We start from the raw sequence: 23087 nt of genomic DNA on the forward strand, positions 1-23087 counted from the left end.
CTGTCGGTCGTCTATTATTGGGAGCCCTCCTTGACATCGTCGCAGGTTCGAGTAATATTTCCTATTACCTGCTCGACCTTATCATTCGCCGATCCAAACAACTGTATTTCTTCTAGAGCCAGCAGGAATGTCCCCTTATCATAATCGTTTTCCTTCCGACTCTTTTTGTCGTTGCCCTCCCGTTGGATTTCTGTTTTGATATTTTTATCTCCATTATTATCGCTTTGTGGTCACTATTTGTGTAATGATCGCTTACCGTTCACGATCTAACTAAGCCAATCAGGCAGCTACTGACAAGCGTGAGATCCATGATTGACCCTGCGTCTCCTCTTTGAAATATGTAAGAACATTTCTGGTTAACTAAGACCAAGTCAAGGAGGTCGAATGCTTCCAATAGCGCTCGCCCGCTTTCGTTCATCCTTTGGCTGCCCCACTCTACTGCCGAGGCGTTGAAACCGCCTGCTGTCAGTACCGGTTTTCTTCCTACAGCATCCTGTACTAGCCGGTCCAACAGTTGTCTGAATTGTTCTATCGACCACATTACTGCAATCTTCGTGTCACCGTACGTATTTCGCAGAGATCTTATCGTAGAGCCTTCTATGATGTTCTCTTCGCCAATTTCCTTCTGTAGTGCTTCTAGTACCTTCTCTTTTAAGGTAAACATGTCTAGATCTCTTACTTCAATGGTTTCTTCTTGCTGGAGTGCTTTTATTGTGGCGCCTTCCACTAGTACCGCTTTAACTGCTTCTTGGAAGTCCGAGATTTTGACTTCTCTTGTGTGTTTAAGCTCTATCAGAAGATCTCCTGCAACTGTTCTGCCTATTTTATTTACGCTATTCACCAGCATCTCAAGTGACGGAGCCGCTTTCATTTTTGACAAAATGTCTGCATAGCTCTTTCCTTCTGCAGCCTTGATGATTAAAGCATCCGGTCTAAGAGGTCTTGCCCACTTTGGTTCATCCTTGCTGGTCCTATTCTGGTTTGTAACGCCAGGGACACTTTTATCCTCTTTGCTTGCCTTTTTTCCTTTTTCTTTGACTTTCTTGTGGCGACTTTCTGCCATGCTGGCTTTTTAGGTTGATTATGCTCTACTTTATTTCCTCCATTTTTATCCTACGGAGTAGTTGGGGCTTTCTTTGTTGTATCCGCCTTCCGAGATCTAAGACTTGGGGTTGCCTGGGTTTCCCTCCCCTGAGCTCCCGGGCGTTGGCATTGCTATAAGTTATCATCTGCCATGCAGAGATTCTTATAGCTTGCTCTTATGATTCGGGCAAGATTTTTAACTTGTTTGTGCATATTGTGCCTGTCCCTGACATAGTCCATCAATTCATCGATTCTGCTGCCAAGGCGATCCAAGTGCGCATTCCTTTGCGTTATGCAAACAGCTCTCTTAGCCTTGACTGCATCAACCTTTATTTCCATATCACCTACGTCTATACATGCAGCAGTGGTCAGGTGACAAACCTCTACGGCTCCTAAGTGAGTTTGTCTCCCACCCCCCCCCCCCCCCCCCCAATTAGTCAGCTGCGCTCGGAGCGATCGGTCGTGTTTCGCGCGCGTGTCGTCAGCTCGGAGCAGTATATAAAACTTTGTATACGATTAGTTAGTGACTTAAAATTTAAACATGCTACTTATTTAAATAGTTACACATTATCTTGCCAATATGGCATCGAACGTGAAAACACCTCCGGATAAGCCAGACCACAGCTTTTACAAGTGCCATCCAAAAAAGCTAGTGAAAACAGCGATCTGCATAATATGCGAAAATGTTTATCATAAAAGTGACTATGAGAAAATAAAAAATCCTGTTTTTGTTGGTGAACACCTGATTATCTGCCCAGAGCATGTCCTGGGAGACATAAAAGCAACTCTGAAGAGCATATGCTAAGTGACGTGGCAAGAAAAACCATTGCACTCATAAAAATGAAGAAATCTGAAGAAATCAGAGAACAACTGCTAAAAGAAATTCATAACAAAACAGTTGAAAAACATAATTCAACAATACTAGGCGAGGAGAATGAAATGGAAAATCTTGTTGCTGAAAATACCTTATTAAAACAACTAGTTGCCGAACGTCGAGATAAAAATCAGCTTCAGAAAGAAATGATTGAATTACAAAAACAGAAAAATACAGAGCCGCAGACAAATTTAAAATCATATGCTGATGCTATGAGAGAGATAAAGCCAAAACCGAAACGTGTCCCAAGTATAATGGTTAAGGCCAATGACCCGAAACAGACGAACACAATGGAGCTACTCACGAAGTGTCTGGTTACAGAAAAGAATGTGCAAACTAAGTTTATACGCAAGAAGAACCAAAGTGAAATAGAAATCAGCTGTATGAATACTAAAAGTCTGGAAACACTCGAGAACGTGTTATCAAGTAAATTAAAAAATTGTGAAATTAAAGTAGAACAACAAGGTAATCCAAAAATGAAAATTATTGGAATAGACAATACTACAAATATGGATGAACATGATATGGAAAATGACATTAACACTCGTAATTTCAAAAATTATAACAACAAAAGTAAGGTACTGCGCATGTACACCAATATAAGGACCAAAACCTGCACAGTTCTAATGGAACTCCCACCAGAAATCTACAAGCACATACGTGAAAACAATAATAAAGTTTTTGTAGGTCATCAGTACTGCAAAGCCTACGATCTTATTAACATTACCCCTTGCTACAACTGTGGAAGATACGGACATAGTGCATCAAAGTATAGGAACAAATCAGCATGTATAAAGTGCTCGGATAACCACAACGTAAGTGTCTGTAAGAATGACAGAATTGAGTGTGTGAACTGTATATTTAACAACGCCACATACAAAACAAGTCTACCAACGGATCATTTGCCAACAGATAGAATAAAGTGTACAATTCTTAAAAAGAAGATCAAAAAATATATCAACTCTATTGATTACCCGATCGCAACTGTATTACCGACGTGGGACGAAACAAGCGCACGTAAACAAATACACAATCTACAAACAAATAAACTACTATACCACAGATCGATAACGGCAGGAAAAAAAGAGGGAAATCTACGTTTTGATACGCAGCAAGAAAACAACAGTCAGCACATTATTCCAAAGAACACAGCAAATTCATCAGTTGAATAATGGAAGCACAAATAAATTTAATCGACGAAATACAAAATAGCCTAAATGAACAAGAGCGAACATATATGGATATTGAGTCTTTCAATAAGGAAAGGACTAGTAGTAATGATCTAATTTTGTATTTAAACATTAGAAGCCTAAATGCCAATTTCGATAAATTACAAATCTTTCTTAAAAGTGTAAAAATAAAACCTTACGTTATTGTATGTACAGAGGTATGGAAACTAACACACTATCAGTATTATAGAATAAAAGATTACGAACTTTATTATAATCACGGAGACATCAACAAAAATGATGGTGTTATGGTCTACGTAAATAAAAATGTTAAACATACTAACGAAATGATAGCTATAGGTAAGCTTAAAATATTAAACACTACTATCCCTATAAATAATAATAAACTACTTGAGATCTCATCCTTATATAGATCACACGGACTGAGTAGCATAGAATTTAATCAGAACCTAAAAACTTATCTAGAACATAAAAAAAGCAAAAAACCATATTATAATCGGTGATTTTAACATAAATATTCAAGACTATAATCATGTAAGCATGGAATTCATGAACAACCTTCAGGAAAAAGGTTTCCTCCCAGGTTTTACTAACACCACCAGACTTACAAACATAACTACAAATGAAGGAACTTGCATTGATAATATCTTTGTCAAAACTGATTTTCTACGTACAAAATCACTAACTCTCATGACGCCCATTACCGATCACTACCCACTTTTACTAGAATTAAAAAATGGAGTATTAAAACAGAATAAAAAAGAGTCAGAAGGAGATATATACTATTACAACTATAAAAAACTATATAACACTGCTAGGCAAATAAATTGGTCAAAATTTAAGAATACAAATGATCCAAATGAGAATATAAACGAAATGATAAAAGAAATCCAATATTGCGTGGAGAGTTCGAAATATAAAAAACCAAATCTGCGGAAATCCAAACAAACCCCCAGGAAAGACTGGATAACAAAAGCGATTCTAAATTCCTGTAATACAAAAGAAATACTTTACAACAAACTCAAACAAAATCCGAATAATGAAGAACTAAAAGCAAACTATAAAAATTTCGTTAAAACTCTAGATAAAGTTATTAAAGAAGCGAAAATCGAACATGAAAAAAAAAACAATCGAGAAAAATAGTGATGATGAAAAAATATGAAAAATAAAAATAAAACAGATACTACTATCAGTCAACTAAAAACTGAAAACAATATTACAATAACCGACAAGAACGAAATTGCCAACAATATGAACCAATTTTACTGCAAACTTGGAGAAACATTGAGCAATAAAATAACTACACCAAGAAATAAAAAACTAGAATTACCTAAAAGCAATCCAAAAACAATCTACATCAAGCCAACCAGCGAAATTGAAGTTATAAAAATAATAGACTACATGAAACTTAAAAAAGGTGGTATTGATAAAATAAGTGCAAAGGCAATGAAAACTATAGCTACTATTATTGCAGATCCCCTTGCCCACGTAATCAATCAATGTATCGAAATGGCAATCTGGCCTGATATATTGAAGGCAGCTGAAGTGATACCAATATACAAAGCTGGGAAAAAAAACGAAATGGGAAACTATAGGCCTATATCACTAATATCAAACATTGCTAAAATCTTCGAAAAAATTATACATAATAGAATAATAGAATTTATATGTCAAAGTAAAATATTAAGTAAAAATCAATATGGATTTAGAAAAAACATTGGAACCAAGGATGCATTAAACACGATCTCAAAAATAATATATGAAAACCTGGATCAAAGTACACCGATAGCTATTACATTTCTAGATCTAGCAAAGGCATTTGACACTGTCAATAATATACTACTTCTAGACAAGCTTTATGCATATGGTATAAGAGGCAAGGGGCACCAACTTATTACAAGTTACCTAAACAATAGGAAGCAAAAAGTAAGAATAGGTTCGCATACAAGCGAATTCAAAAATGTAAATACCGGCGTCCCCCAAGGTACGATACTTGGCCCTTTGCTATTTATACTTTACGTAAATGACTTGCTAATAAATATGCCAGAAAACTCCATAATTTCTTATGCAGATGACACTGCAGTAATAACTACTGGGAAAACTTGGTCCGAGGTTGAAGTAAAAATGAACAAACATCTCGACGATATCTCTACATGGCTCAGGCTAAATAAATTGACACTCAATGTTCAAAAAACAGTATACATGACTTTTGGAAATTACTGCGTTAGTGTGCCGAAAAAAATTGAATTTAAAATTAATAATGAAATAATAAAGAGAGTAGAAGAAACGAAATACCTAGGCTTAATTTTTGACACGAACATGAGATGGGATAAACATATTGAATACCTTATAAACAAGACAAGATACCTTGTTTTTATCTTCAGTAAAATCTCCAAATTCATGGATACAACTACTCTAAGAATAATTTACTACGCATTCTTTCATAGCCTGATTAACTATGGAATAGTTGCGTGGGGTGGTGCGTATCAAAATAACCTACAACTGTTACAAGCGGTCCAAAAAAGAATCATAAGAATTATAAACAAAAATACCTTTCAAAGTGTTAACCCACTTAACCTTCAACAATTATTCGCCTACGAAAGCCTACAGTACCACTACAATAGCCTCAAAGATCAGTATACAAAATCATCAAGCATAACAAGGAAAAAGCTAATAATCCTACCGAAGTATGCTAAAACTATTAGTACAAAAACCAGCTACATTAAAGCTATCAACATCTACAATAATCTACCAAATAATCTCAAAATCATAGATTTACGGAAAAAATCAAACATCAAGAAAATACAAGATTGGTTGAGAAATAATGAGTGAGATAAGTACCCCCACTACAATTGACTGCAAGCAACTTAAATCATGGTTCTTAGAGATGTCCAATCAGGAGCATAGTGAGCAACAGAGAGTAATATCTTCATTAATACAGGATTTAATGCAGCGCAGAAATGATATGAAAAGTAATAGACAAAAAATTGAAATAAATTCTGTTTACTTAGATATTAGAACTTACATTTGCGCTAAGGGCAAATGTACCTCTCACAAAATACGTAAACATCGAAGCATCTCCAACTACAACTATAAAAAAATGATTTTAACATATCAGAATATTACAGATAGTTTAGACAACATAACGAATGAAATAATAAATACCTGCATGGTCAAAACTACAAAAAATAAAGCAAATATAAAATTCATTAATTTCGTAAAAACAAATGCAAATGAATGGGATAATAACAAAAACGTAAACACTGAAAAATACAAACCAATAGAAACAGTCTTCTCTATGATAGATGAAATGGCTGAAGAAAATAGCAACAAAACAGCCAGTCTCAGAATGACGTATGGCGATATCAACTATCTAGGATTCAACAAAGCTTTTTTCTATTTTGATAGAGGAATATGAGGAAAACAGCTTTTTAAGAACTCAGTGTCCTCACTTAAATTATAATCACCCTACAAAGACATAGTAATCATAGATGATATTGTTTTTATGTCAGACTGTAAATGTGACTCATCTAATCAGCACAAAGAAATTTTTCCACGCTATAGAGTTACCTGTGCTGTCGGACTCACATGCCCGGCTACGCTCACCTCTACAGAGAAACTGTCATACATAAGAGAACAAAATGCAACAACGAACAGATTTATGACAGCAAGACAAATGTTATTTCGGAACTGGTGAAATTGTGAAAGCTGTGAAAAGTGCCATGATACAAAGTAGAAATTTTAATCTTCAAATGTTTTTACCGTTAAACAACATGAAATTATAACACAAAAACATAGAATCTTAGAATCGTGCAATATAATCTTATTTAATGTGATATTTAATGTCGTCGTAGCATTACTGGTTTAAAAGACAAAAATATAGAATAATTTACGAACACTTTAGAAAATACCAACTAATAACTTATTTTTTTATATACAACTGTTAAATGGATTATATGTCATTGTTAATTTTTTATGTAAATACTAATATTATATACTGTTATCAGAGTTGGGGCGAATAGAGTCCAGGGTCTCCTGTAACCCAACCTAGGTTAAGTGTGAATGAAAAGGATGGTATGATCTACGTCTGAAAGTCCGACAAGGATTTATGCTATTCCTACGTATGAATGGAGGCTGGACTGTATGTAGTATGACTGGAGGTTATTGCTGTAAAGCAATAACTAACCAGTATTTATATGTATTCTCGTTATCACTGTTATCCGGACCTGCGAACAGGAAATACTGTTTTCCTCTGCAGGATTTGCGGCGTTATAGTGTGTTATTGTGTGAATAATATCAACTCTGTATCGGATGCAAATAAATAAATAAATAAATAAATAAATAAATAAATCTTAAATCTTAAATCTTCTCATAATAAACGTGTTACTATCCCTAATGAAAAAAAATTCCCACTATTGGTCGCACGATTTTTCATGCGATTAATCGCGCGAAGGAAAATAACGACTTATCGGCAACTGTCAAACTTTTTTTGTCGTGATTAGTGACGTGTTTCATCGCACAATAAGTCTCGTGACTAATCGCGTAACATGTATGTAATGTATTTTCAAATAAAATAAAATTGTTCTAAATGCAAAATTAGTAAGCTTGGTAGCAGATTCAAAAGGTATCATACTAATGGTAACACCTATATTGGCCACCACCCTTACAAATTTCGTATTTTGAACAATTTTATTTTATTTGAAAAATGATTAGAGATAAATGGCGTGATTGGTCACGTGATTAATTGTGATACTCATCACATGACTAATCGCGTCGAAAAAGTTTGATAAACTGATGCAATTATTTACGCGATTGATTATGCAAATAATGACGATGAAGTCCTTCGACTATATTGAGATACTTTTTGGAATATTTTCTCGGGTATTCTGATCTGTTAAAAAAAATGAAGTAAATAACGTGCATCTAAAACAATAAAGACAGTATGACTTTAAGTTAGTAATAGGAAGTAACTATTTTAAAAAATTGTTTCTGATTTATCCATCAAAATATTTAAGGTGAATATACAGCCTTTTTTTTGTTTATGTCTTTAGTTTATTATTGCTAAAAAAAATAGTGCAGGTTGTCTAGTACATAGCTTACTATATTTCCTCGATGCTATTAATTTTATGAAGACAGGTGTTTTCTTATTTCTTTTTTTTTTTTAATTATTACATCATGTACCTCAATAATATCATAATTATAAAATAAATTAGTTTGAAAGGAGCTATATACTAATAAAGAATTAGACATTCTGTATTTAAATTCGGTTGTAAATTCACCTTGATCGACCCTTTATGCTATTCTTAAATAGCAAACAACAAAAGTAACAATTTCCTTATAATAGTAATAAAAGTTAAATTACGATAAACCACGACAAAGTTCCCCTACATAATGTAATTATTTATCATTTCACCACGTTTAAAGTTCATATGTCAATATTACACAAAATAAATATTAAATTAAATGATTTTGAGACATTAATCAAACTTTGTTCCAAGATATGGACATAGAAACTTTAAATTGTATTAAATGAGAGATAGTTAAAATACGTAAGGCAGCTATTGGATTCTGACACCGAGGCGAAATACATAGATATAGCTCATCAAGATGACGACACTATCCCAGCGATTAACATGGAATCAAATGTAGCAGATTTAGTTTTCTGTTAAAAAAATAATATCTATGTCAAGTATTTGCGATCGACAGTAACGTATTGACAAATGGCAATATTATATAGGTTGTAGTCATCGCGTGAAAAGGTGTTGCAGGTGAAAAATGTATACATCTACTAAAACGACAGAGGATAACCACACTTTTTTCGATACCTGGCTTGCAAAAACATCAAAATTTTTTACAAAATCCAGTGAGAAATTTTTTATTTTTCTCCGTTGTTAATGCTCAAAGCGATTTTCTGTGCATTAAACAGATCTTTTTATCTAAGATTTTAATTCTTGTTTTCTCTGTTCCCACAATTTCCCACTGTACAAGAATTGTTAACAGTAATTATTAGTACTTTTTCTACGTTGTGTAAACTGTCTGCTATCCACCGCACTTATGTTAATAATAAAAATCACGAATTCATCTTAAATTGCTATGCTTCGTAATTATTTTGTCTGAAATCGTCTCGTTTTACTGATCACCGCGAGAGTAGGGGCGGAGTTAGATGTTAGAAGTGTGTTAGATACCAATATTGTAGTTTATCTTGATTTTGTTTTTATAATTTGTTAAAAGTAGATCAGTTTCTTTTGTTGTCCGCTATTTTGTGGCGGGAAATCCGGATCTGAATTTACTTTCGGACCTCATTATCATATAACTAATGTATTGCATTGCAGAGAAAGAATAATTCATTATCTGACAAGAATAAATCAATAAAAGAAAAAATAGTTGAAGATTATAAGCTTAAAAAATTTCTCTCAACGAGAAGCCTATGAGCAGAGAAAAAAAGGGATAAATTACAAGTCGCAATAGCAGCCAATGGTGATTCAAATGGTGATGATGATGAAACTCTTGCTAGCCATGAGCCTTCAAATCTTTTGGATGAAGAAGAGGAAGCAAATAAAGAGAATCAAGGCACTATGCCCGACAATTCAACTAATGCGCAGAGTAATAAAAGGAAACCAAACATCCAAAAAAGGAAGCCAAAGAAATATAAAATAGCGGGTTAGTAGTTTCATCTTTAACTTACATTTTTTCCTCTGTGTAACTTTTTAAACTGCTCTTTTCCCTCTCCCTCCCTCTCTGTTCCCCACCCCACTCTCTTCTCATCCCACCCACTCCCCCTCCCTCTCTCTTCTCTATTTCTTTTTCTCCCCACCTCACTTTTTTCTAGAACTATTAATTTTCTTGTTTCTCTTTATTTCTCTTTTTATAGTGCTTACTCTTACTTGCCTTCTTCCTTTGCTTCTCTCCATCTGTCACTTTATTTTATTCTTTACTTTTGATATATTTTATTCTTCTATTTATTTGCAGAAAAATTCGAGCTTAACATAGGACACAAGAGAAGACACGGTATGTCGTGTTTTTAATCCTTTCTTAAAAAAGTGATGGGCTTTATCGTGAAGCATTTAGTAAATAATCAGTCGCCTGCTACAAGAATTTAGGAACGCAAATTAAAAGTGCGAATTTTATTACATAACCTGCAATTACTTTAAATGGTTGATGCTCAGCAGGCGGCAACATTCAAATTTTATTTATGACACGATAAAAAGTGGGCGCAGCGCACTTAGATTTCCTGGTACACCAAAAAAGTTTATCAGCAAACATTTAAATACGAATGTTTAACTTTTTTTTTAAATTCAAAAATCGGACTTTTGCATCGGTATTCTTTACCAACAAATTTACTTACAAATTTACAACAAGGCTTTCGGATCACCAATCTTATTCATTGTGCATCTAGGGTATAAAGTGCGCTAAAACTCCTTCTCTTGATACGGGGCAAGGAAAAAACTATTTCCTTCCACTGATAAGAGAAACTCGATTTTTTATTCATTTTACATGCATGAAATGTGGCGTTTGTCATGCACGTATCATAAAAAGTCCATTTCTTGGCTGAGTTTTGAAAATATCCATGTGTGTGTCTTTGCCTATATTACAATAATATGATAATATTCAAACATTTTCAGACCTGTTTAGGATTAGATGTCTCAGTAGATAAAGAAATATGGAGAGAAATGAATAAGAGAAAACCTAAAAATTCTATGATCTTTTTGAGAGACTTAATGGAACTTATATGGCCTGAAAACGAACTAAAAAATAAATATCTTAAATTACATCTTACCTCGTTTCGATACCCTGTGGAAGAAAGAATAGAGTTTGAGCCAGATCGAATGCAATTACTCAAAGGTACTTTTGTATAATCAATAATAATTATGAATAAGCATACGGATTCAGTTACAGAAATATTCTGGCATTTGCAAGTGTGTATGCAGAATGTTTTTCGCTCGGAGCACAATAGTATATATATATATTGTGTACCAAGGTCGTAAAATGGGCTTTGTTAGACGGAGTGTGGATTTTGTAGTACGAGTCGAGGCGAGGTAGTACGAGCCGCACGTAAGTACTGCAAACTCTGCACTCGGCCTAAAAAACCCACTTAGCATTTGGTGAACATCATATTTTTTGTAACGGGCGGACATATTTTTGTGTTTTTTCGTACGTGTTAAACAGGGCTGACGTGATTATTTTATAACATGGCAACTATGCTCTTGTTAAAAAATTACACAAAAGTGAAATTCAATTTTTTCGTAAATAATAAATAAATAATAAAAATAAATCAAAATCAACGCATTTTTAAAAAGATTAACAGATTAATAGATACAAAATCACGAAAATCGTTCTTTTGTTACAAAAAAGACATTTAAATATTTCTTATCCTCCTGATCCCTCGTACTTACCCGCAATTTTACGTGGGCTGGATACCGCTGTCGATTATGACGTAGGAACGAACTTGGTACGAATGATGGAGAATCAGAACTATTTATTATTACATGGTGCACCTAGGGAGGGGAGGGGGAATTGGAATTTTCTAGCGAGCCTTTAGTGACTTTAACTCTAGTTCAAGCATCATCTGACAGAAAAAGCCACTTTCTCCTTGTTACCCATCATACTTTTTTAACTACGTCCAAAAGGCTCCTTTTGCGCACGTAAAACGAATAGGAAATGAAGGACTTCACAGTTTATATCATTTCAATAAAATGTCATTCTTACATGTTAAATATTGTAACGTGGCAGTTCGACTGCACGTTACAAGTGGAAAATTTGCGCCGCGCAATAGAGAGGCGACGACAACCTCGCAACGTGGCAGGTCGAGCCGCGAGTAGGCGCACAGAAGGGGGAGTAGTTCGCGTGGGGAGCGCGCGCAGCGCTGGCCCCGCGGCCACGTGTTGCCGCGTCGCGAGAGCTCGGTCTTTTTCGCTCCGCAACGCTGCTACCAATAGGACGCTTGTGCTGCTCACCGAGGTTTTCGATTGTCCCGGTACCCGCGCGCCATTGCAGCTCGCCTTCGCTCTCGCTATCGTAGCAAGTAAGTAACAGTGTACTTAGCGTGCGAATAAACTAGTGCGGTTGTGCCTCGGATAAACGCGTCGCGACACGGTTAGTGCGACGCAATGCACTTTGACGGTCGTGGCAAGGGCGGCGAGTCGAGTGCCGTGAGGTCTCGTCGCCTGTTGCGAATTTTGTAAGCTCTCGTTTTTCCTCGCTATCATTCCTTTCACGCTACCGTTACCCTCCGCTCAAGCTACCGTTTGTCTTTTCCATGCTCTTGCTCTCGCACAATTCCCAGCTATCGTTACCCATGTATTGTGCATATTTCCTCGCTATCGCTCTCCCCTCGTATTGTACCTCCCCGCTATCGTTTCCTCACCCCCGCTATCCCTATCAGCTACCGATTTATTATAGTAGTACGGGTTTTTCACAACGCGGTATATGGAAAAATAAGCGTCTGATGGGCCGGGGAAATCGCATAACTCGCGAGAATATGCCGCGACGGACGCGCTGGTCGTCGGGGCCGGTAGACGATCAGAGAGGCGAGGCGGGTATTCGCCCGCACCGACAAGTCGGCGGACGGCGCGCTGACGAGCGTGGCGGTGGCGTCGATTACTCGGTGGGAGCGGGTGATCTCCCCGGAAGGAGGTTAGAATTATTAAAATCGTTGCGGGGCCGCGTGTAGAAATTCGCTCTTACTCACGATAAACTCGATCGGCGGCGTGACGTGCCGCGTAGTAGTTTAGTTAGTTCAGCGTAGTGCCTCTGGACTGTAGAGGCCGCAGGTTTTCGGCAGGTTGCCGTGGTTGTTAAGAGGGAAAATGAAGAATAAATACGACATATCATATCAGCAGCAAGCCTTAATAAGCCCGCCACCGTGTATGCATTGGAGTGTGACGGCGCGCGAACATAGATTTAAGAACGCTGGGCTGCGCTAGCAGACCCCAGTGTTTCAATATATATATTTTTAAACAAATTTTAACTAATTTAAACATTTAATAACAATTTTGAAAGTCTCTGAGCAGCGGAAGGATAAGTACTTTTCTCTCGCTGCGTGAAAAACTTGATTTTCCATTCTCTTTTCATGCACGAAAAAAGCCCCTTTGCATGCACTTGTCAAAAACAGTTATTTCGTTCCTGAAGTGTTCTTTGAGGAAAACTTCGTGCTGTGATAGTTCCGCTGGTCAAAAGTCTCGATAGGCTCAAATTAAAAAAAAAACATTTACTAAGTTTTTTCAAAAAATCATAATTTATTAGTTTTCGCTTTATGCATGCAACTATACAGTAGCATCGTGCTGTAGAAAGATGCTCTGAGAGCCCATCTTCAAAATGTTATTTCTTGAAATTATATTGTATCTTGAATATAGAATATTTATCAAGACTTTGAATTAACAAATGAAGTACGACCAGAACCTTAAGTTTCAAAGTTTTTCAAAGAACGCTTGTCTTCTGCTGCAACAAAGATGAACTCGATACTGATAGTAACTCGTGTAGACATTTCTCAAGCGCTTATTGATACAAATTAATAAACTACTGAACATATACAACCCTTATCTCATAATCGCATAAACTCCTGAATCTATAAATTTGTATTACTTCCTTACAACCATTAATCAATTAACCATAAAATCCTAAAACCTTTGAATCCAGAATTTCTTGAGCTCATAAATCCATAACAGAATAAAACTACTTTGAACTGACATATAATAAAAAATACTTGTTTTCATGATCATATCAAATGCTAAAGAAAAGTATCATAGTATTAAATATGTACTGGACCAGTTTGGCAATTATAGAATAAGTTTTGTACATATTATAAGCCAGGCAAAACATTGCCAAAAGCCAGCTTGAATAATGGTTATTTTATCACTATTCCAAACACCTTTTTAGTTGTCTTAATCTAAAGAAGGTACGTGGAAAGTAAAAACTAAAAAACGCGCCGAGCGCATCTAAAGTAGTTAACGAGGATCAAAAATACAACAGGATCTTTCTTTAAATACATAAAATTCTTTTTTTTCCTTCCACATTTCAACAATCAGTACCGTCCTTATCAGGAAACTGTCAAAGTAGGTTTTATTTAATCGAAATGTTCCTGTACGTGCAAAAAGTTAATTAACAATAACCTAAAGTCAAAACTCGCAATTACGGAATCGTTGTCAGTACAGAATGTTTTCCTGCTGAGCTCAATTTTTGCAGGTCAACAACGAATTTATGAGTGAGTCAGTGCTATAAAAGAAAAGTGATGGGCTACACTAGTATCCTGCACGGGCATGGATAGTGTTTTTATACCTTTATTCACTTTACGGGGAATCAAATCCTTGAACAGCTGAGTTTTCGTTAGTTAAGGTGTGTGCCTTAACCAACTGAGCCACGCACCGCTCATTAATCATGCTTGGGTGCCCAATACACTTCGTGCTGTATCGGACTATTTATGACACTTGTATCGTAATATGCAATCATGTCGAAGCTGATCCAGCAATCATTTTCAGAAGTATTAACATTATTATTTACGAATTCGTAGCTATTTTCTGTATGTGAATCAGGCTTCTTCATGTTGTTTTGTCAAATTTTAAGAAAGCTTTTTGACAAGAAATAAAAAGGTTAAGCTATTGTCAAAATTATTGGTCAACTAGTCATACTGAACTTCATTTTTGTCGATTTTGGGGAGGCCACAGCACCTTGGCAGGGCTGCATCTAGATGAAGTGTCTTAGTAATTTGCCTCGTGAATCTATAACATTACACCTTACAATTTTTTGTTGACAGCTACGGCAATTAGGCATGTCAAGTTAGCCGCCCTTAACTCCTCTGTCCCTATTAAGGAGACATCCCACATGCTCTGCCTCGACCTTGCGAAAACAGGACATCTAAAGAGTAGGTGAGAGGTGGTATTTTCTTCTTCTTTGCATTACCTGCAGTCCTCAGAATCTGCGTATCCTATTTTCTGTATGTGGTACATTACCTTTCAGTGTTCAGTTAGCCAGTCCACGGCTAACCTGAATCCATTTATTCTTAGTCCTCTGGTAGACGCAAGCTATTTCACCGTTAGGGTGTAACCTATGATATATTTGGCCTGTCTAACTCCATTGGCATTTTGCTACCTTGCATAACGTTGCTATTTGCCAATAATTCCAACGTTTGTCTACAGTTTAGAACAACTTTTAATGTGACCTTTACAAGAGATTGTATGGGTGTCCAGCGTGGTGGGCAACGAAATGGTGGACAGGATGGCGGGCAGAGGCGCTGATAACCTCTGCGCTGGCTTAACAAAGAACTGAGCGCCAAATGGCAGAATGCCGAGGGACTCAGACAGTCGAAGAATATTTTAGGCGATAGCCCTCCTACAAAATTGCTTAAGGCTGCAAGAGGACTTAGTAGAAATGGATTAAGATTAGCCGTGGGCGAGTATCGCTTTACGTAGAGACTTGCTCCAAGTGATCAATAATCTCCTGAGGAGTAGGAGCGTCAGTCGCGACATTCAGTGCATGAGTTGCATCGGTGGCCACGGTAAGCCTACTAGGCTACGTTAGGCCATCTAGGCCTCATTGATTACCAAACGAGAACACAACCGGCTCTTTTAAGGGCCACAAAGCTGTCCTACTCTTTGGAGGGGTTAGCAATGTCTTCTTGATAAACCTGTCAACCAGCTTTTCCAGGGTGAATTTGATGATTCCATGAATGAAATCAGGCTGATTAGTCTGAAGTCCTTCGTGACCATATGTTGCGCTTTGTTTGGTTTAGGCATGAACGCCACATTCGTCCGTGACTAAACACGTATGTATATCGATAAATTAATAATCCACACGAGAAATAACTTGATTATATAATGAAGCAATTTATTTTAATATTAATCATGATATAATCACGAAATCAATTACGCGACTAATAACATGACTACTTACGCGACTATCCTGTACTCACACGAAATTTTTTACTATTCGGATGTTATACATGCAATTACTCATGTATCTGCTTTAATAATCGTGAGAGTAATCACGTAAGTTATTTCAATAGGATACTGTGAACGATTGATTTAAAAACTGTATTCCTGTAATACATCAATCCTTGATAGTGAAAAATAATTTAGTCCTAATAATCCAAACTACATTGATTAACTACAAATCCCAATTTTATTAACCTTTAACCCATTATCCTAAAATCTGAATTCATATAAAAATCTAAATGCAACTACAAATCAGAAGTTTATTCTAGTTTATAGTATTATACATTTTTATATATCTAGTAATAATGATTTTCTCGATGGAAAATACATTTGAACTTTATAAATATTATTAAGTTAATGATCAGACGGAGGTAATAAAACTGTTTTTCAATGATTACTTACTCAATTATTAACGCGCGTGTATTTTCTTTTGTTTTTGTGTGAGTCGGGGAAGAAGACAGCATCGAGAGAGGGACATGAGTTTCGACGGAACAGGCAGAGCAACGAGGAGCAACGGTCACTTCCAGGAAAAGACAGCGAGGGAGAGTTTTCCGGGAACGCATATGAAGTCCGTCTCTCTCTCTCTCTCCCCCTACTACATTAATGCTTTACCAACTGTTGCTAACACCTACATCAACATAGGGGGAGCTCGGGTCGACTATGAATCATCCGTGCGCAATCTGGGGTTGGTGCTTGACTCCAAACTAACGTGGAAAGAGCACGTTACACAACTATGCAAACGTGCTCACTCATTAATGTATAGGCTTTACTTTTTCAGGAAAAGCACCAATCTCAGGTTGCGTAAACATCTCGTGCAAGCACTCCTATTTCCAATCATCGACTACTGCTCATTGGTATACTATGACCTGACCCAAGAACTTGACACAAAACTCCAGAGACTCGTAAACACGGGAATTCGATACATCTATGGTGTAAGGAGGGACGAGCACATCATCCCCTACAGGCGTGAACTGCAATGGCTTACAACTGCCGGACGTAGAAAGTACTTTGCAGCCTGTTTTCTACGAAAACTGTTTAACACAGCTGTGCCTTCCTACATCTTGGCCTTTTTTGATTTTCACGTCGCGCACAGGTCTGTGAGGGGGGAGGTGACACCTCTGGACATCCCGACTTTCAAGACGGAGACGCTGAAAGGTTCATTCCATATAAGCGCCTCATACCTCTGGAACTCGCTAACATCGCGCCTTCGCAACACTACATCCATGTCACACTTCAAACAATTAGCTAAAGAATATTTTTATGCACTTGAAAACTCATAATCATCTCACAAACACTTACACTCCTCCACTCTATATATATCATTTCACCTTCACTCTATATATATATCATCTCTCACACACACACACAAATTATAACTGGTTTTACTTTATACTGTTATTTTTGAATTGTACAACACAATGTACAGAAATAAAACTTATTTAATCTAATCTAATCTAATCTCTCTCTCGGTAAATCTAGGTCTACGCCAGGGCGTGCCATACAGTAATAATGTTGACCGCAATAAGTGAATAATGTTATACCTGCAAACGTTTTGCGCATATTAAAAAAGTTACGTTGTCTAGTTGACGCAAAAAAATTGAAGTACCATGCAAAGGTACCGCTATATTAGCGCGTCCAAAATCAGAGAAAATCCGATAGCCACTTGCAGCGTGTATAAATAAGTGCGGCTGATATGTAAGGGAAGAGCTAAGCTGTGCGAGCATGCTAATATGCGCGGCGAAGAGTGCGTGGTGGGGGGAAAGAGCTGCCGCTGCTTTCGTGACGATCAGTCTGTCGCGCCGCCGTAACGGTCGCCGCTTAACGATTCAAATCCTCGTAAAATGTGTACCCGGCGAGCCTATGGAAGTATTTACTTCAAAACTCTCAAGATACTAACTACGTAACTTGCCATGACCGTTTCATTTTGTTTATTAGTGAACAACTAAAATTTTCCCTTTACGTATTTTATTATAACTTAATAAAAACACCATAAGTACAATGAAACGGTCATGGCAAGTTACGTAGTAAGTATTTTGAGAATGTTTCCTAATTGATCTGAATATAATTTAACTTTAAGTTAAGTAAGACCTTTATTGACCAAAAAAAAATTTGTTGCTTCATTATGATTAAATATAATAAACTTGACTTTGGTTGATTGATCTCAGTTCTTTTTTATCTGTTATTTCGTTGCGGAATATATCAAACTCGCCTAACCTTTTACTTTTATTAAAGTTAATTTTTTTTAATGTTATTAAAGGCGTGTTTTTAAAAAAGTTAAGAAAAATGTGTAGAAATCCGAAGATAGCTGTTTTGATTGGGAACAAACTAGTGAACGTAGAAGACAGCAATTATAAAATGAAGAAAACTGCTTTGAACTTCACTTATTAATAGTTATTGTCTGTTGTTTTCATTTTTTATTTATTTCTAAATTGTAAAATTTTACACCTGAAAAAAAAATCCAACTGAAGTATCTGGCAAACTAAATAAAACGTAAGATAACAAATGATGACTGTTATCTGCGTCTCAATTCCGACATTTTTCTGCTATCATCTGCAGTTCATAACGTTTTTTTTAATTGTTTTCACTTTTCTTTCCCGTTAGGGATTGAAGATATCGTTATCATTTAGTATAAAAGTAAATATCGTACTATGTATCACATTTTAGTACGGAATATAAATGTTATGATTGTTATAATCCCACAATTTACATTATTTTATAAATGTATTTAAAAATAAAATGTTTAATTTATATAATTTTTTTGTTAGATTTTCTTAATAGAATTCACACTGTCATCAAATAATTATAAAGAGTTTAACTTTCAATTGGTTAGAATTTATCAATCTGGCAATCTTTTTGAAGCATTTCAAAAACGTTTCACAAGAGTTAACTACCATCGAGTGTACATCTAATATTTAACAGTATATTTAATAATGACACGTCAAATAATTAAGGGGATATCGGCGCAAAAGCTTCGCAAATAAACTTAACACTAAGGCGCTACAGACTCGGTTTTTCATTTGCAAGCTTTATTTAAAAAGTTTTATGTGAAATTAGATTTTAAGGTTGGCGTTGAGTACGACTTAGTACGCGTAAACATCTGTTCGTATTTCCAAGATTTTAGAAAAATAAAACGTCCGATCGAAATTTTCTTTCGGTAGAACGATTCATTAAACTTAAGGTAGTTCACTCAAAAAATTAATATCATTACAGATTCTGCAATTTTGTAAATATATTCTATTAACTGCCCTCTATAACGTGGTAAAATTTTTATCCCTCAAGCGGTATGATTTTTTAAGATATCGGGTCTTGAAGTTGTGTATTTTAACATGGGAAGCATAGGCTAAGTCTAAATTTAGTGTACATTTTGTTTAATTACAAAGAAAATAAAACTAACATTTTTTTTCAAAAACCACATCATGATGTAAAATCATAATACAAATTAAGGAAATAAAAATTTGATGAGGCACGCGGTGCTTTTTGAAAAGTTACAGCAATCGAAAGTTTCAATTCCATGCTATCAGTATTTCTATATATGATTGCGGTGTTTCTCACTTTTCTAAGTTTTGAGGATATTTGATGCTCTAAACACTTTCTAAAAAAAATGCATGCTGCAAGTAATAATTTTCGTAGATACTGTCTTTTTTCACAGTTATTTATTTGTGACCATAAAATTACCAATATTATATGTATTAATGAATTTTATAAGATGTTATCTGCAGATTTAGTCCAGGTGGGAGAGATGCGTCAAATAATAAATTGTGCTGATAAGATCTTTCTCTTTCAACCAATGTGTTTGTGAATATAAAATACCGAATACTGTATGTATTTATGCATATCACAAGATGTTCTCTGCAGATTTAATCAAGATAAGAAGGGTGCTGCAAATAATAATTTGTGCCGATAAGATCTTTTTCTTTTAAGCAATGTGTTTGTAAATATAAAATGACGAATACTGTATGTATTCATGCATATCGGAAGCTGAAATCTGCAGTTTTAGTCAAGATAAAAGGTATGCTGCGAATGATTATTTCTCTAGATATGATCTTTTCATTTAATGCTATGTGTTTGTGAAAATGAAATGACGAATATCTCTTATTTATCATTTTTCCTTATTTAAAGAGCACTCACATGAGTTTTTTCAGTAGGGGACGATTATTTAATGTCAAATGATATAAATTTCTTAAAATTAACAATATTTTATAATCAAATAGATGTTTCAAACAAACATTCCAATAAATTGTATACTTTAAATTGTAATTGTGTATTATTTATTTGTATTATAATATCTAGATATTTGTTACAAACATTTATAGTTATATATATATATATATATATATATATATATATATATATATATATATATTAGGTTCATTTCTAAAATCAAGTGGCGCAGTAGCGCCACGAAGGCGAGTTTGAGAAGCACACGAAGCCGCAGCGCTCGTTATACTATTTACTTCTATATTGGTGTTCGGATTTTTCATTATACAAAAAAACAAAATATTTGTAAGAAGCCGTTTCGTTTCATAATAAACAAATTTATATATGACAAATGTTCGAAACAATTTCTCTATTTTTTTCTTCAGTGTGTTAGAACCGTTAAGTTAGCCGCAAGAAGTCTTAGAACCGTAAAGTTGGCCGCACAGCTATATACAGATGGGAATTGCTTTCTCAAGAAAATATGATGATAATATATATATATATATATATATATATATATATATATATATATATATATATATATATATATATATATATATTACGATATTTAGAGCAAGCAACATTAACTAGCTTACAAGGGTAGCCGATGACAAGATTCAAGTTGTTTTCAGTGTCGTAATATAAAAATCATTCAAGTACGGTGTCTATGTGTACAGGGTGGCCGATACAAGGTTGCGCGCTCCGTAGTTTTTGGTGTCTAGGTGTAAAAATCATTCGAGGAAGGTGTCTAGAGTTAAAGGGTAGCCGAGGACAACGTCTAGGTAGTTCGCCCCGTGTTTTTTTGTGTCTAGGTGTGAAACTCATTTAAAGGCGGTGTCTAGGTGTACAAGGTAGCCGATGATGAGGTCAAGGTGGTGCGCTTCGTGGTGTTTGGTGTTAAGGTATAAAAATCATTAAACGGTAATGTCTAGGTGTACAGGGTGGCCGATGACGAGGTCCAGGTGGAGCGCTCCTTGGTTTCTGGTGTCTAGGTGTAAAAATCATTCGAGAGCGGTTTCCAGGTTTACGGGGAAGCCGATGTCAAGGTCAGGGTAACAATCATTAATTTTATGTTAGTTATAAAAATGTTATTAGATAGCTATATATATACAGGGTGACCCAATTTAAACGGGCACCGCTCATAACTCGTCAGGGACAGCCACAATCGAAAAAATGGTAGAGACCAAAGTTGTAGGATATCGAAGGGGCAACCCGATGATGACCTTGGATTTGACCTTGAACGCGTTTTTCAAGGTCATTTGAAGGTCAACTTTGGATTTTTAAATAGGAACCCCATTCTTTTATTGCGGGAATGGAAAGAGCGGTAAATTTTACGTTCAGAATGGTATGTTCGGTTGCGGCACTGAAGGTCATCGCAAGGTCATGCAGCCAGAATGAAACCCCGCCTACGTAATTCCTCTAGCAACGCCAAATTAAAAAAATTGGTAGAGACCAAAGTTGTAGGATATCGAGGGGACAACCCGATGGTGACCTTGGATTTGACCTTGAACGCGTTTTTCAAGGTCATTTGAAGGTCAACTTTGGATTTTTAAATAGGAACCCCATTCTTTTATTGCGGGAATGGAAAGAGCGGTAAATTTTACGTTCAGAATGGTATGTTCGGTTGCGGCACTGAAGGTCATCTCAATGTCCTGCAGCCAGAATGAAACCCCGCCTACGTAATTCCTCTAGCAACGCCAAATTAAAAAAAAGTGGTAGAGACCTAAGTTGTTGTATAGGGGGGGGGGGGGGGAGAATTGTGACCTCGAATTTGAGCCAGTCCTACAAGGTCATTTCAAGGTCAAATTATTTTTTTTCAAACTTTACTTTTACTTTGTATCCGAGATGAAATCCCTTCTTAGATGTTCTCTGTCCAGCGGCCAAGATGCAAATGAGCCCTCGCTAGCGTCCAAACATAAGTCTCGCTATTCCCCGAATGATCCCTTCCGACGGTTAACTTGCGAATGACTCCTCTAGGTGGTCGCCACCTACCTACCCGAACTCCTGATGTGCGAAAAATAAAAATGGCTCCCGAAATAAGCCTTTTAAAATAAGTCCCGCGCTCAGTCTTGCCACCGCGACTCCGTCGAACCTTCCCCTACGACGCTTAACTCACGAATGATTTTCAAGCAGGCGCCCCGGCCCCGCGCCGTACCTGCCGCCCGAACTTTCGATTTGCAAAAATAAAAATAGCCTCCGAAAATTGTCGAAAGAGTCTCACACTCGGCCTTCCGCCAAAAATATTAACGAAAATTTTTATTAAAAAGCCAATCATCGATACAGAAAAAGATTAAGTAAAACATCGAAGTATTGTAGAAAAACGTCAAAGTTTGATAAAAACGTAAAAAAAATATTAAATGTTTTATTTTTAAAAAATCATAAATTGATAAACCGTAATGCCAAAATATGAATAGAATTTTACAATAAAAAGCCATCGATACAGAAAAAGAAAAAGTAAAACATCGAAGTATAAAGTAAAAAAGTTTTTATATTTATTTTACACACATTTATTATTTGAATCAGAAATAAATTGCATTATGTTTTTTTAAATAACGTTGTTGTTTTTCCATTTAATTTATTCATAAATTATTATTGTTTTAAGTATACATAGATATACATACATACGTATGTTTGTATACATATGCTATACACACATACATGTAAACACGCATGTTGAAAATACATATGTATAAGCAGAATTATAAAGTTTGTAATACATACCATGTCGTCACACAGATTATACATACAATTACTGGCAACAGTTAATATAATTATTTAGTGATAATCCCACTGTATAAATATTTTAATTCTATTAGA

At 35.8% G+C, this 23087-nt stretch overlaps 1 protein-coding gene across 16 annotated transcripts in view; it reads left to right on the forward strand.

The window, feature by feature from the left end:
• Positions 1 to 23087, forward strand: part of LOC100680429 (protein unc-79 homolog) — a 2400004-nt gene that overhangs the window by 2049999 nt on the left and 326918 nt on the right. For 2 of the 16 annotated variants that reach the window (XM_031923958.2, XM_032601485.1), the window contains one exon: positions 9480 to 9807. The exons of 13 other annotated variants lie outside the window; for them this stretch is intronic. In XM_031923958.2, the coding sequence (XP_031779818.1) occupies positions 9480 to 9578 (99 nt within the window). In that variant the 3' untranslated portion in view covers positions 9579 to 9807. Of the gene's footprint in view, positions 1 to 9479; positions 9808 to 10769; positions 10990 to 23087 lie in introns of those variants that run through there. One more of the 16 variants, XR_004345182.1, reaches the window with a different exon arrangement.

This window comes from Nasonia vitripennis (genome assembly GCF_009193385.2).
Source record: "Nasonia vitripennis strain AsymCx chromosome 2 unlocalized genomic scaffold, Nvit_psr_1.1 chr2_random0002, whole genome shotgun sequence".
In the NCBI taxonomy this organism is placed as follows: Eukaryota; Metazoa; Arthropoda; class Insecta; order Hymenoptera; family Pteromalidae; genus Nasonia; species Nasonia vitripennis.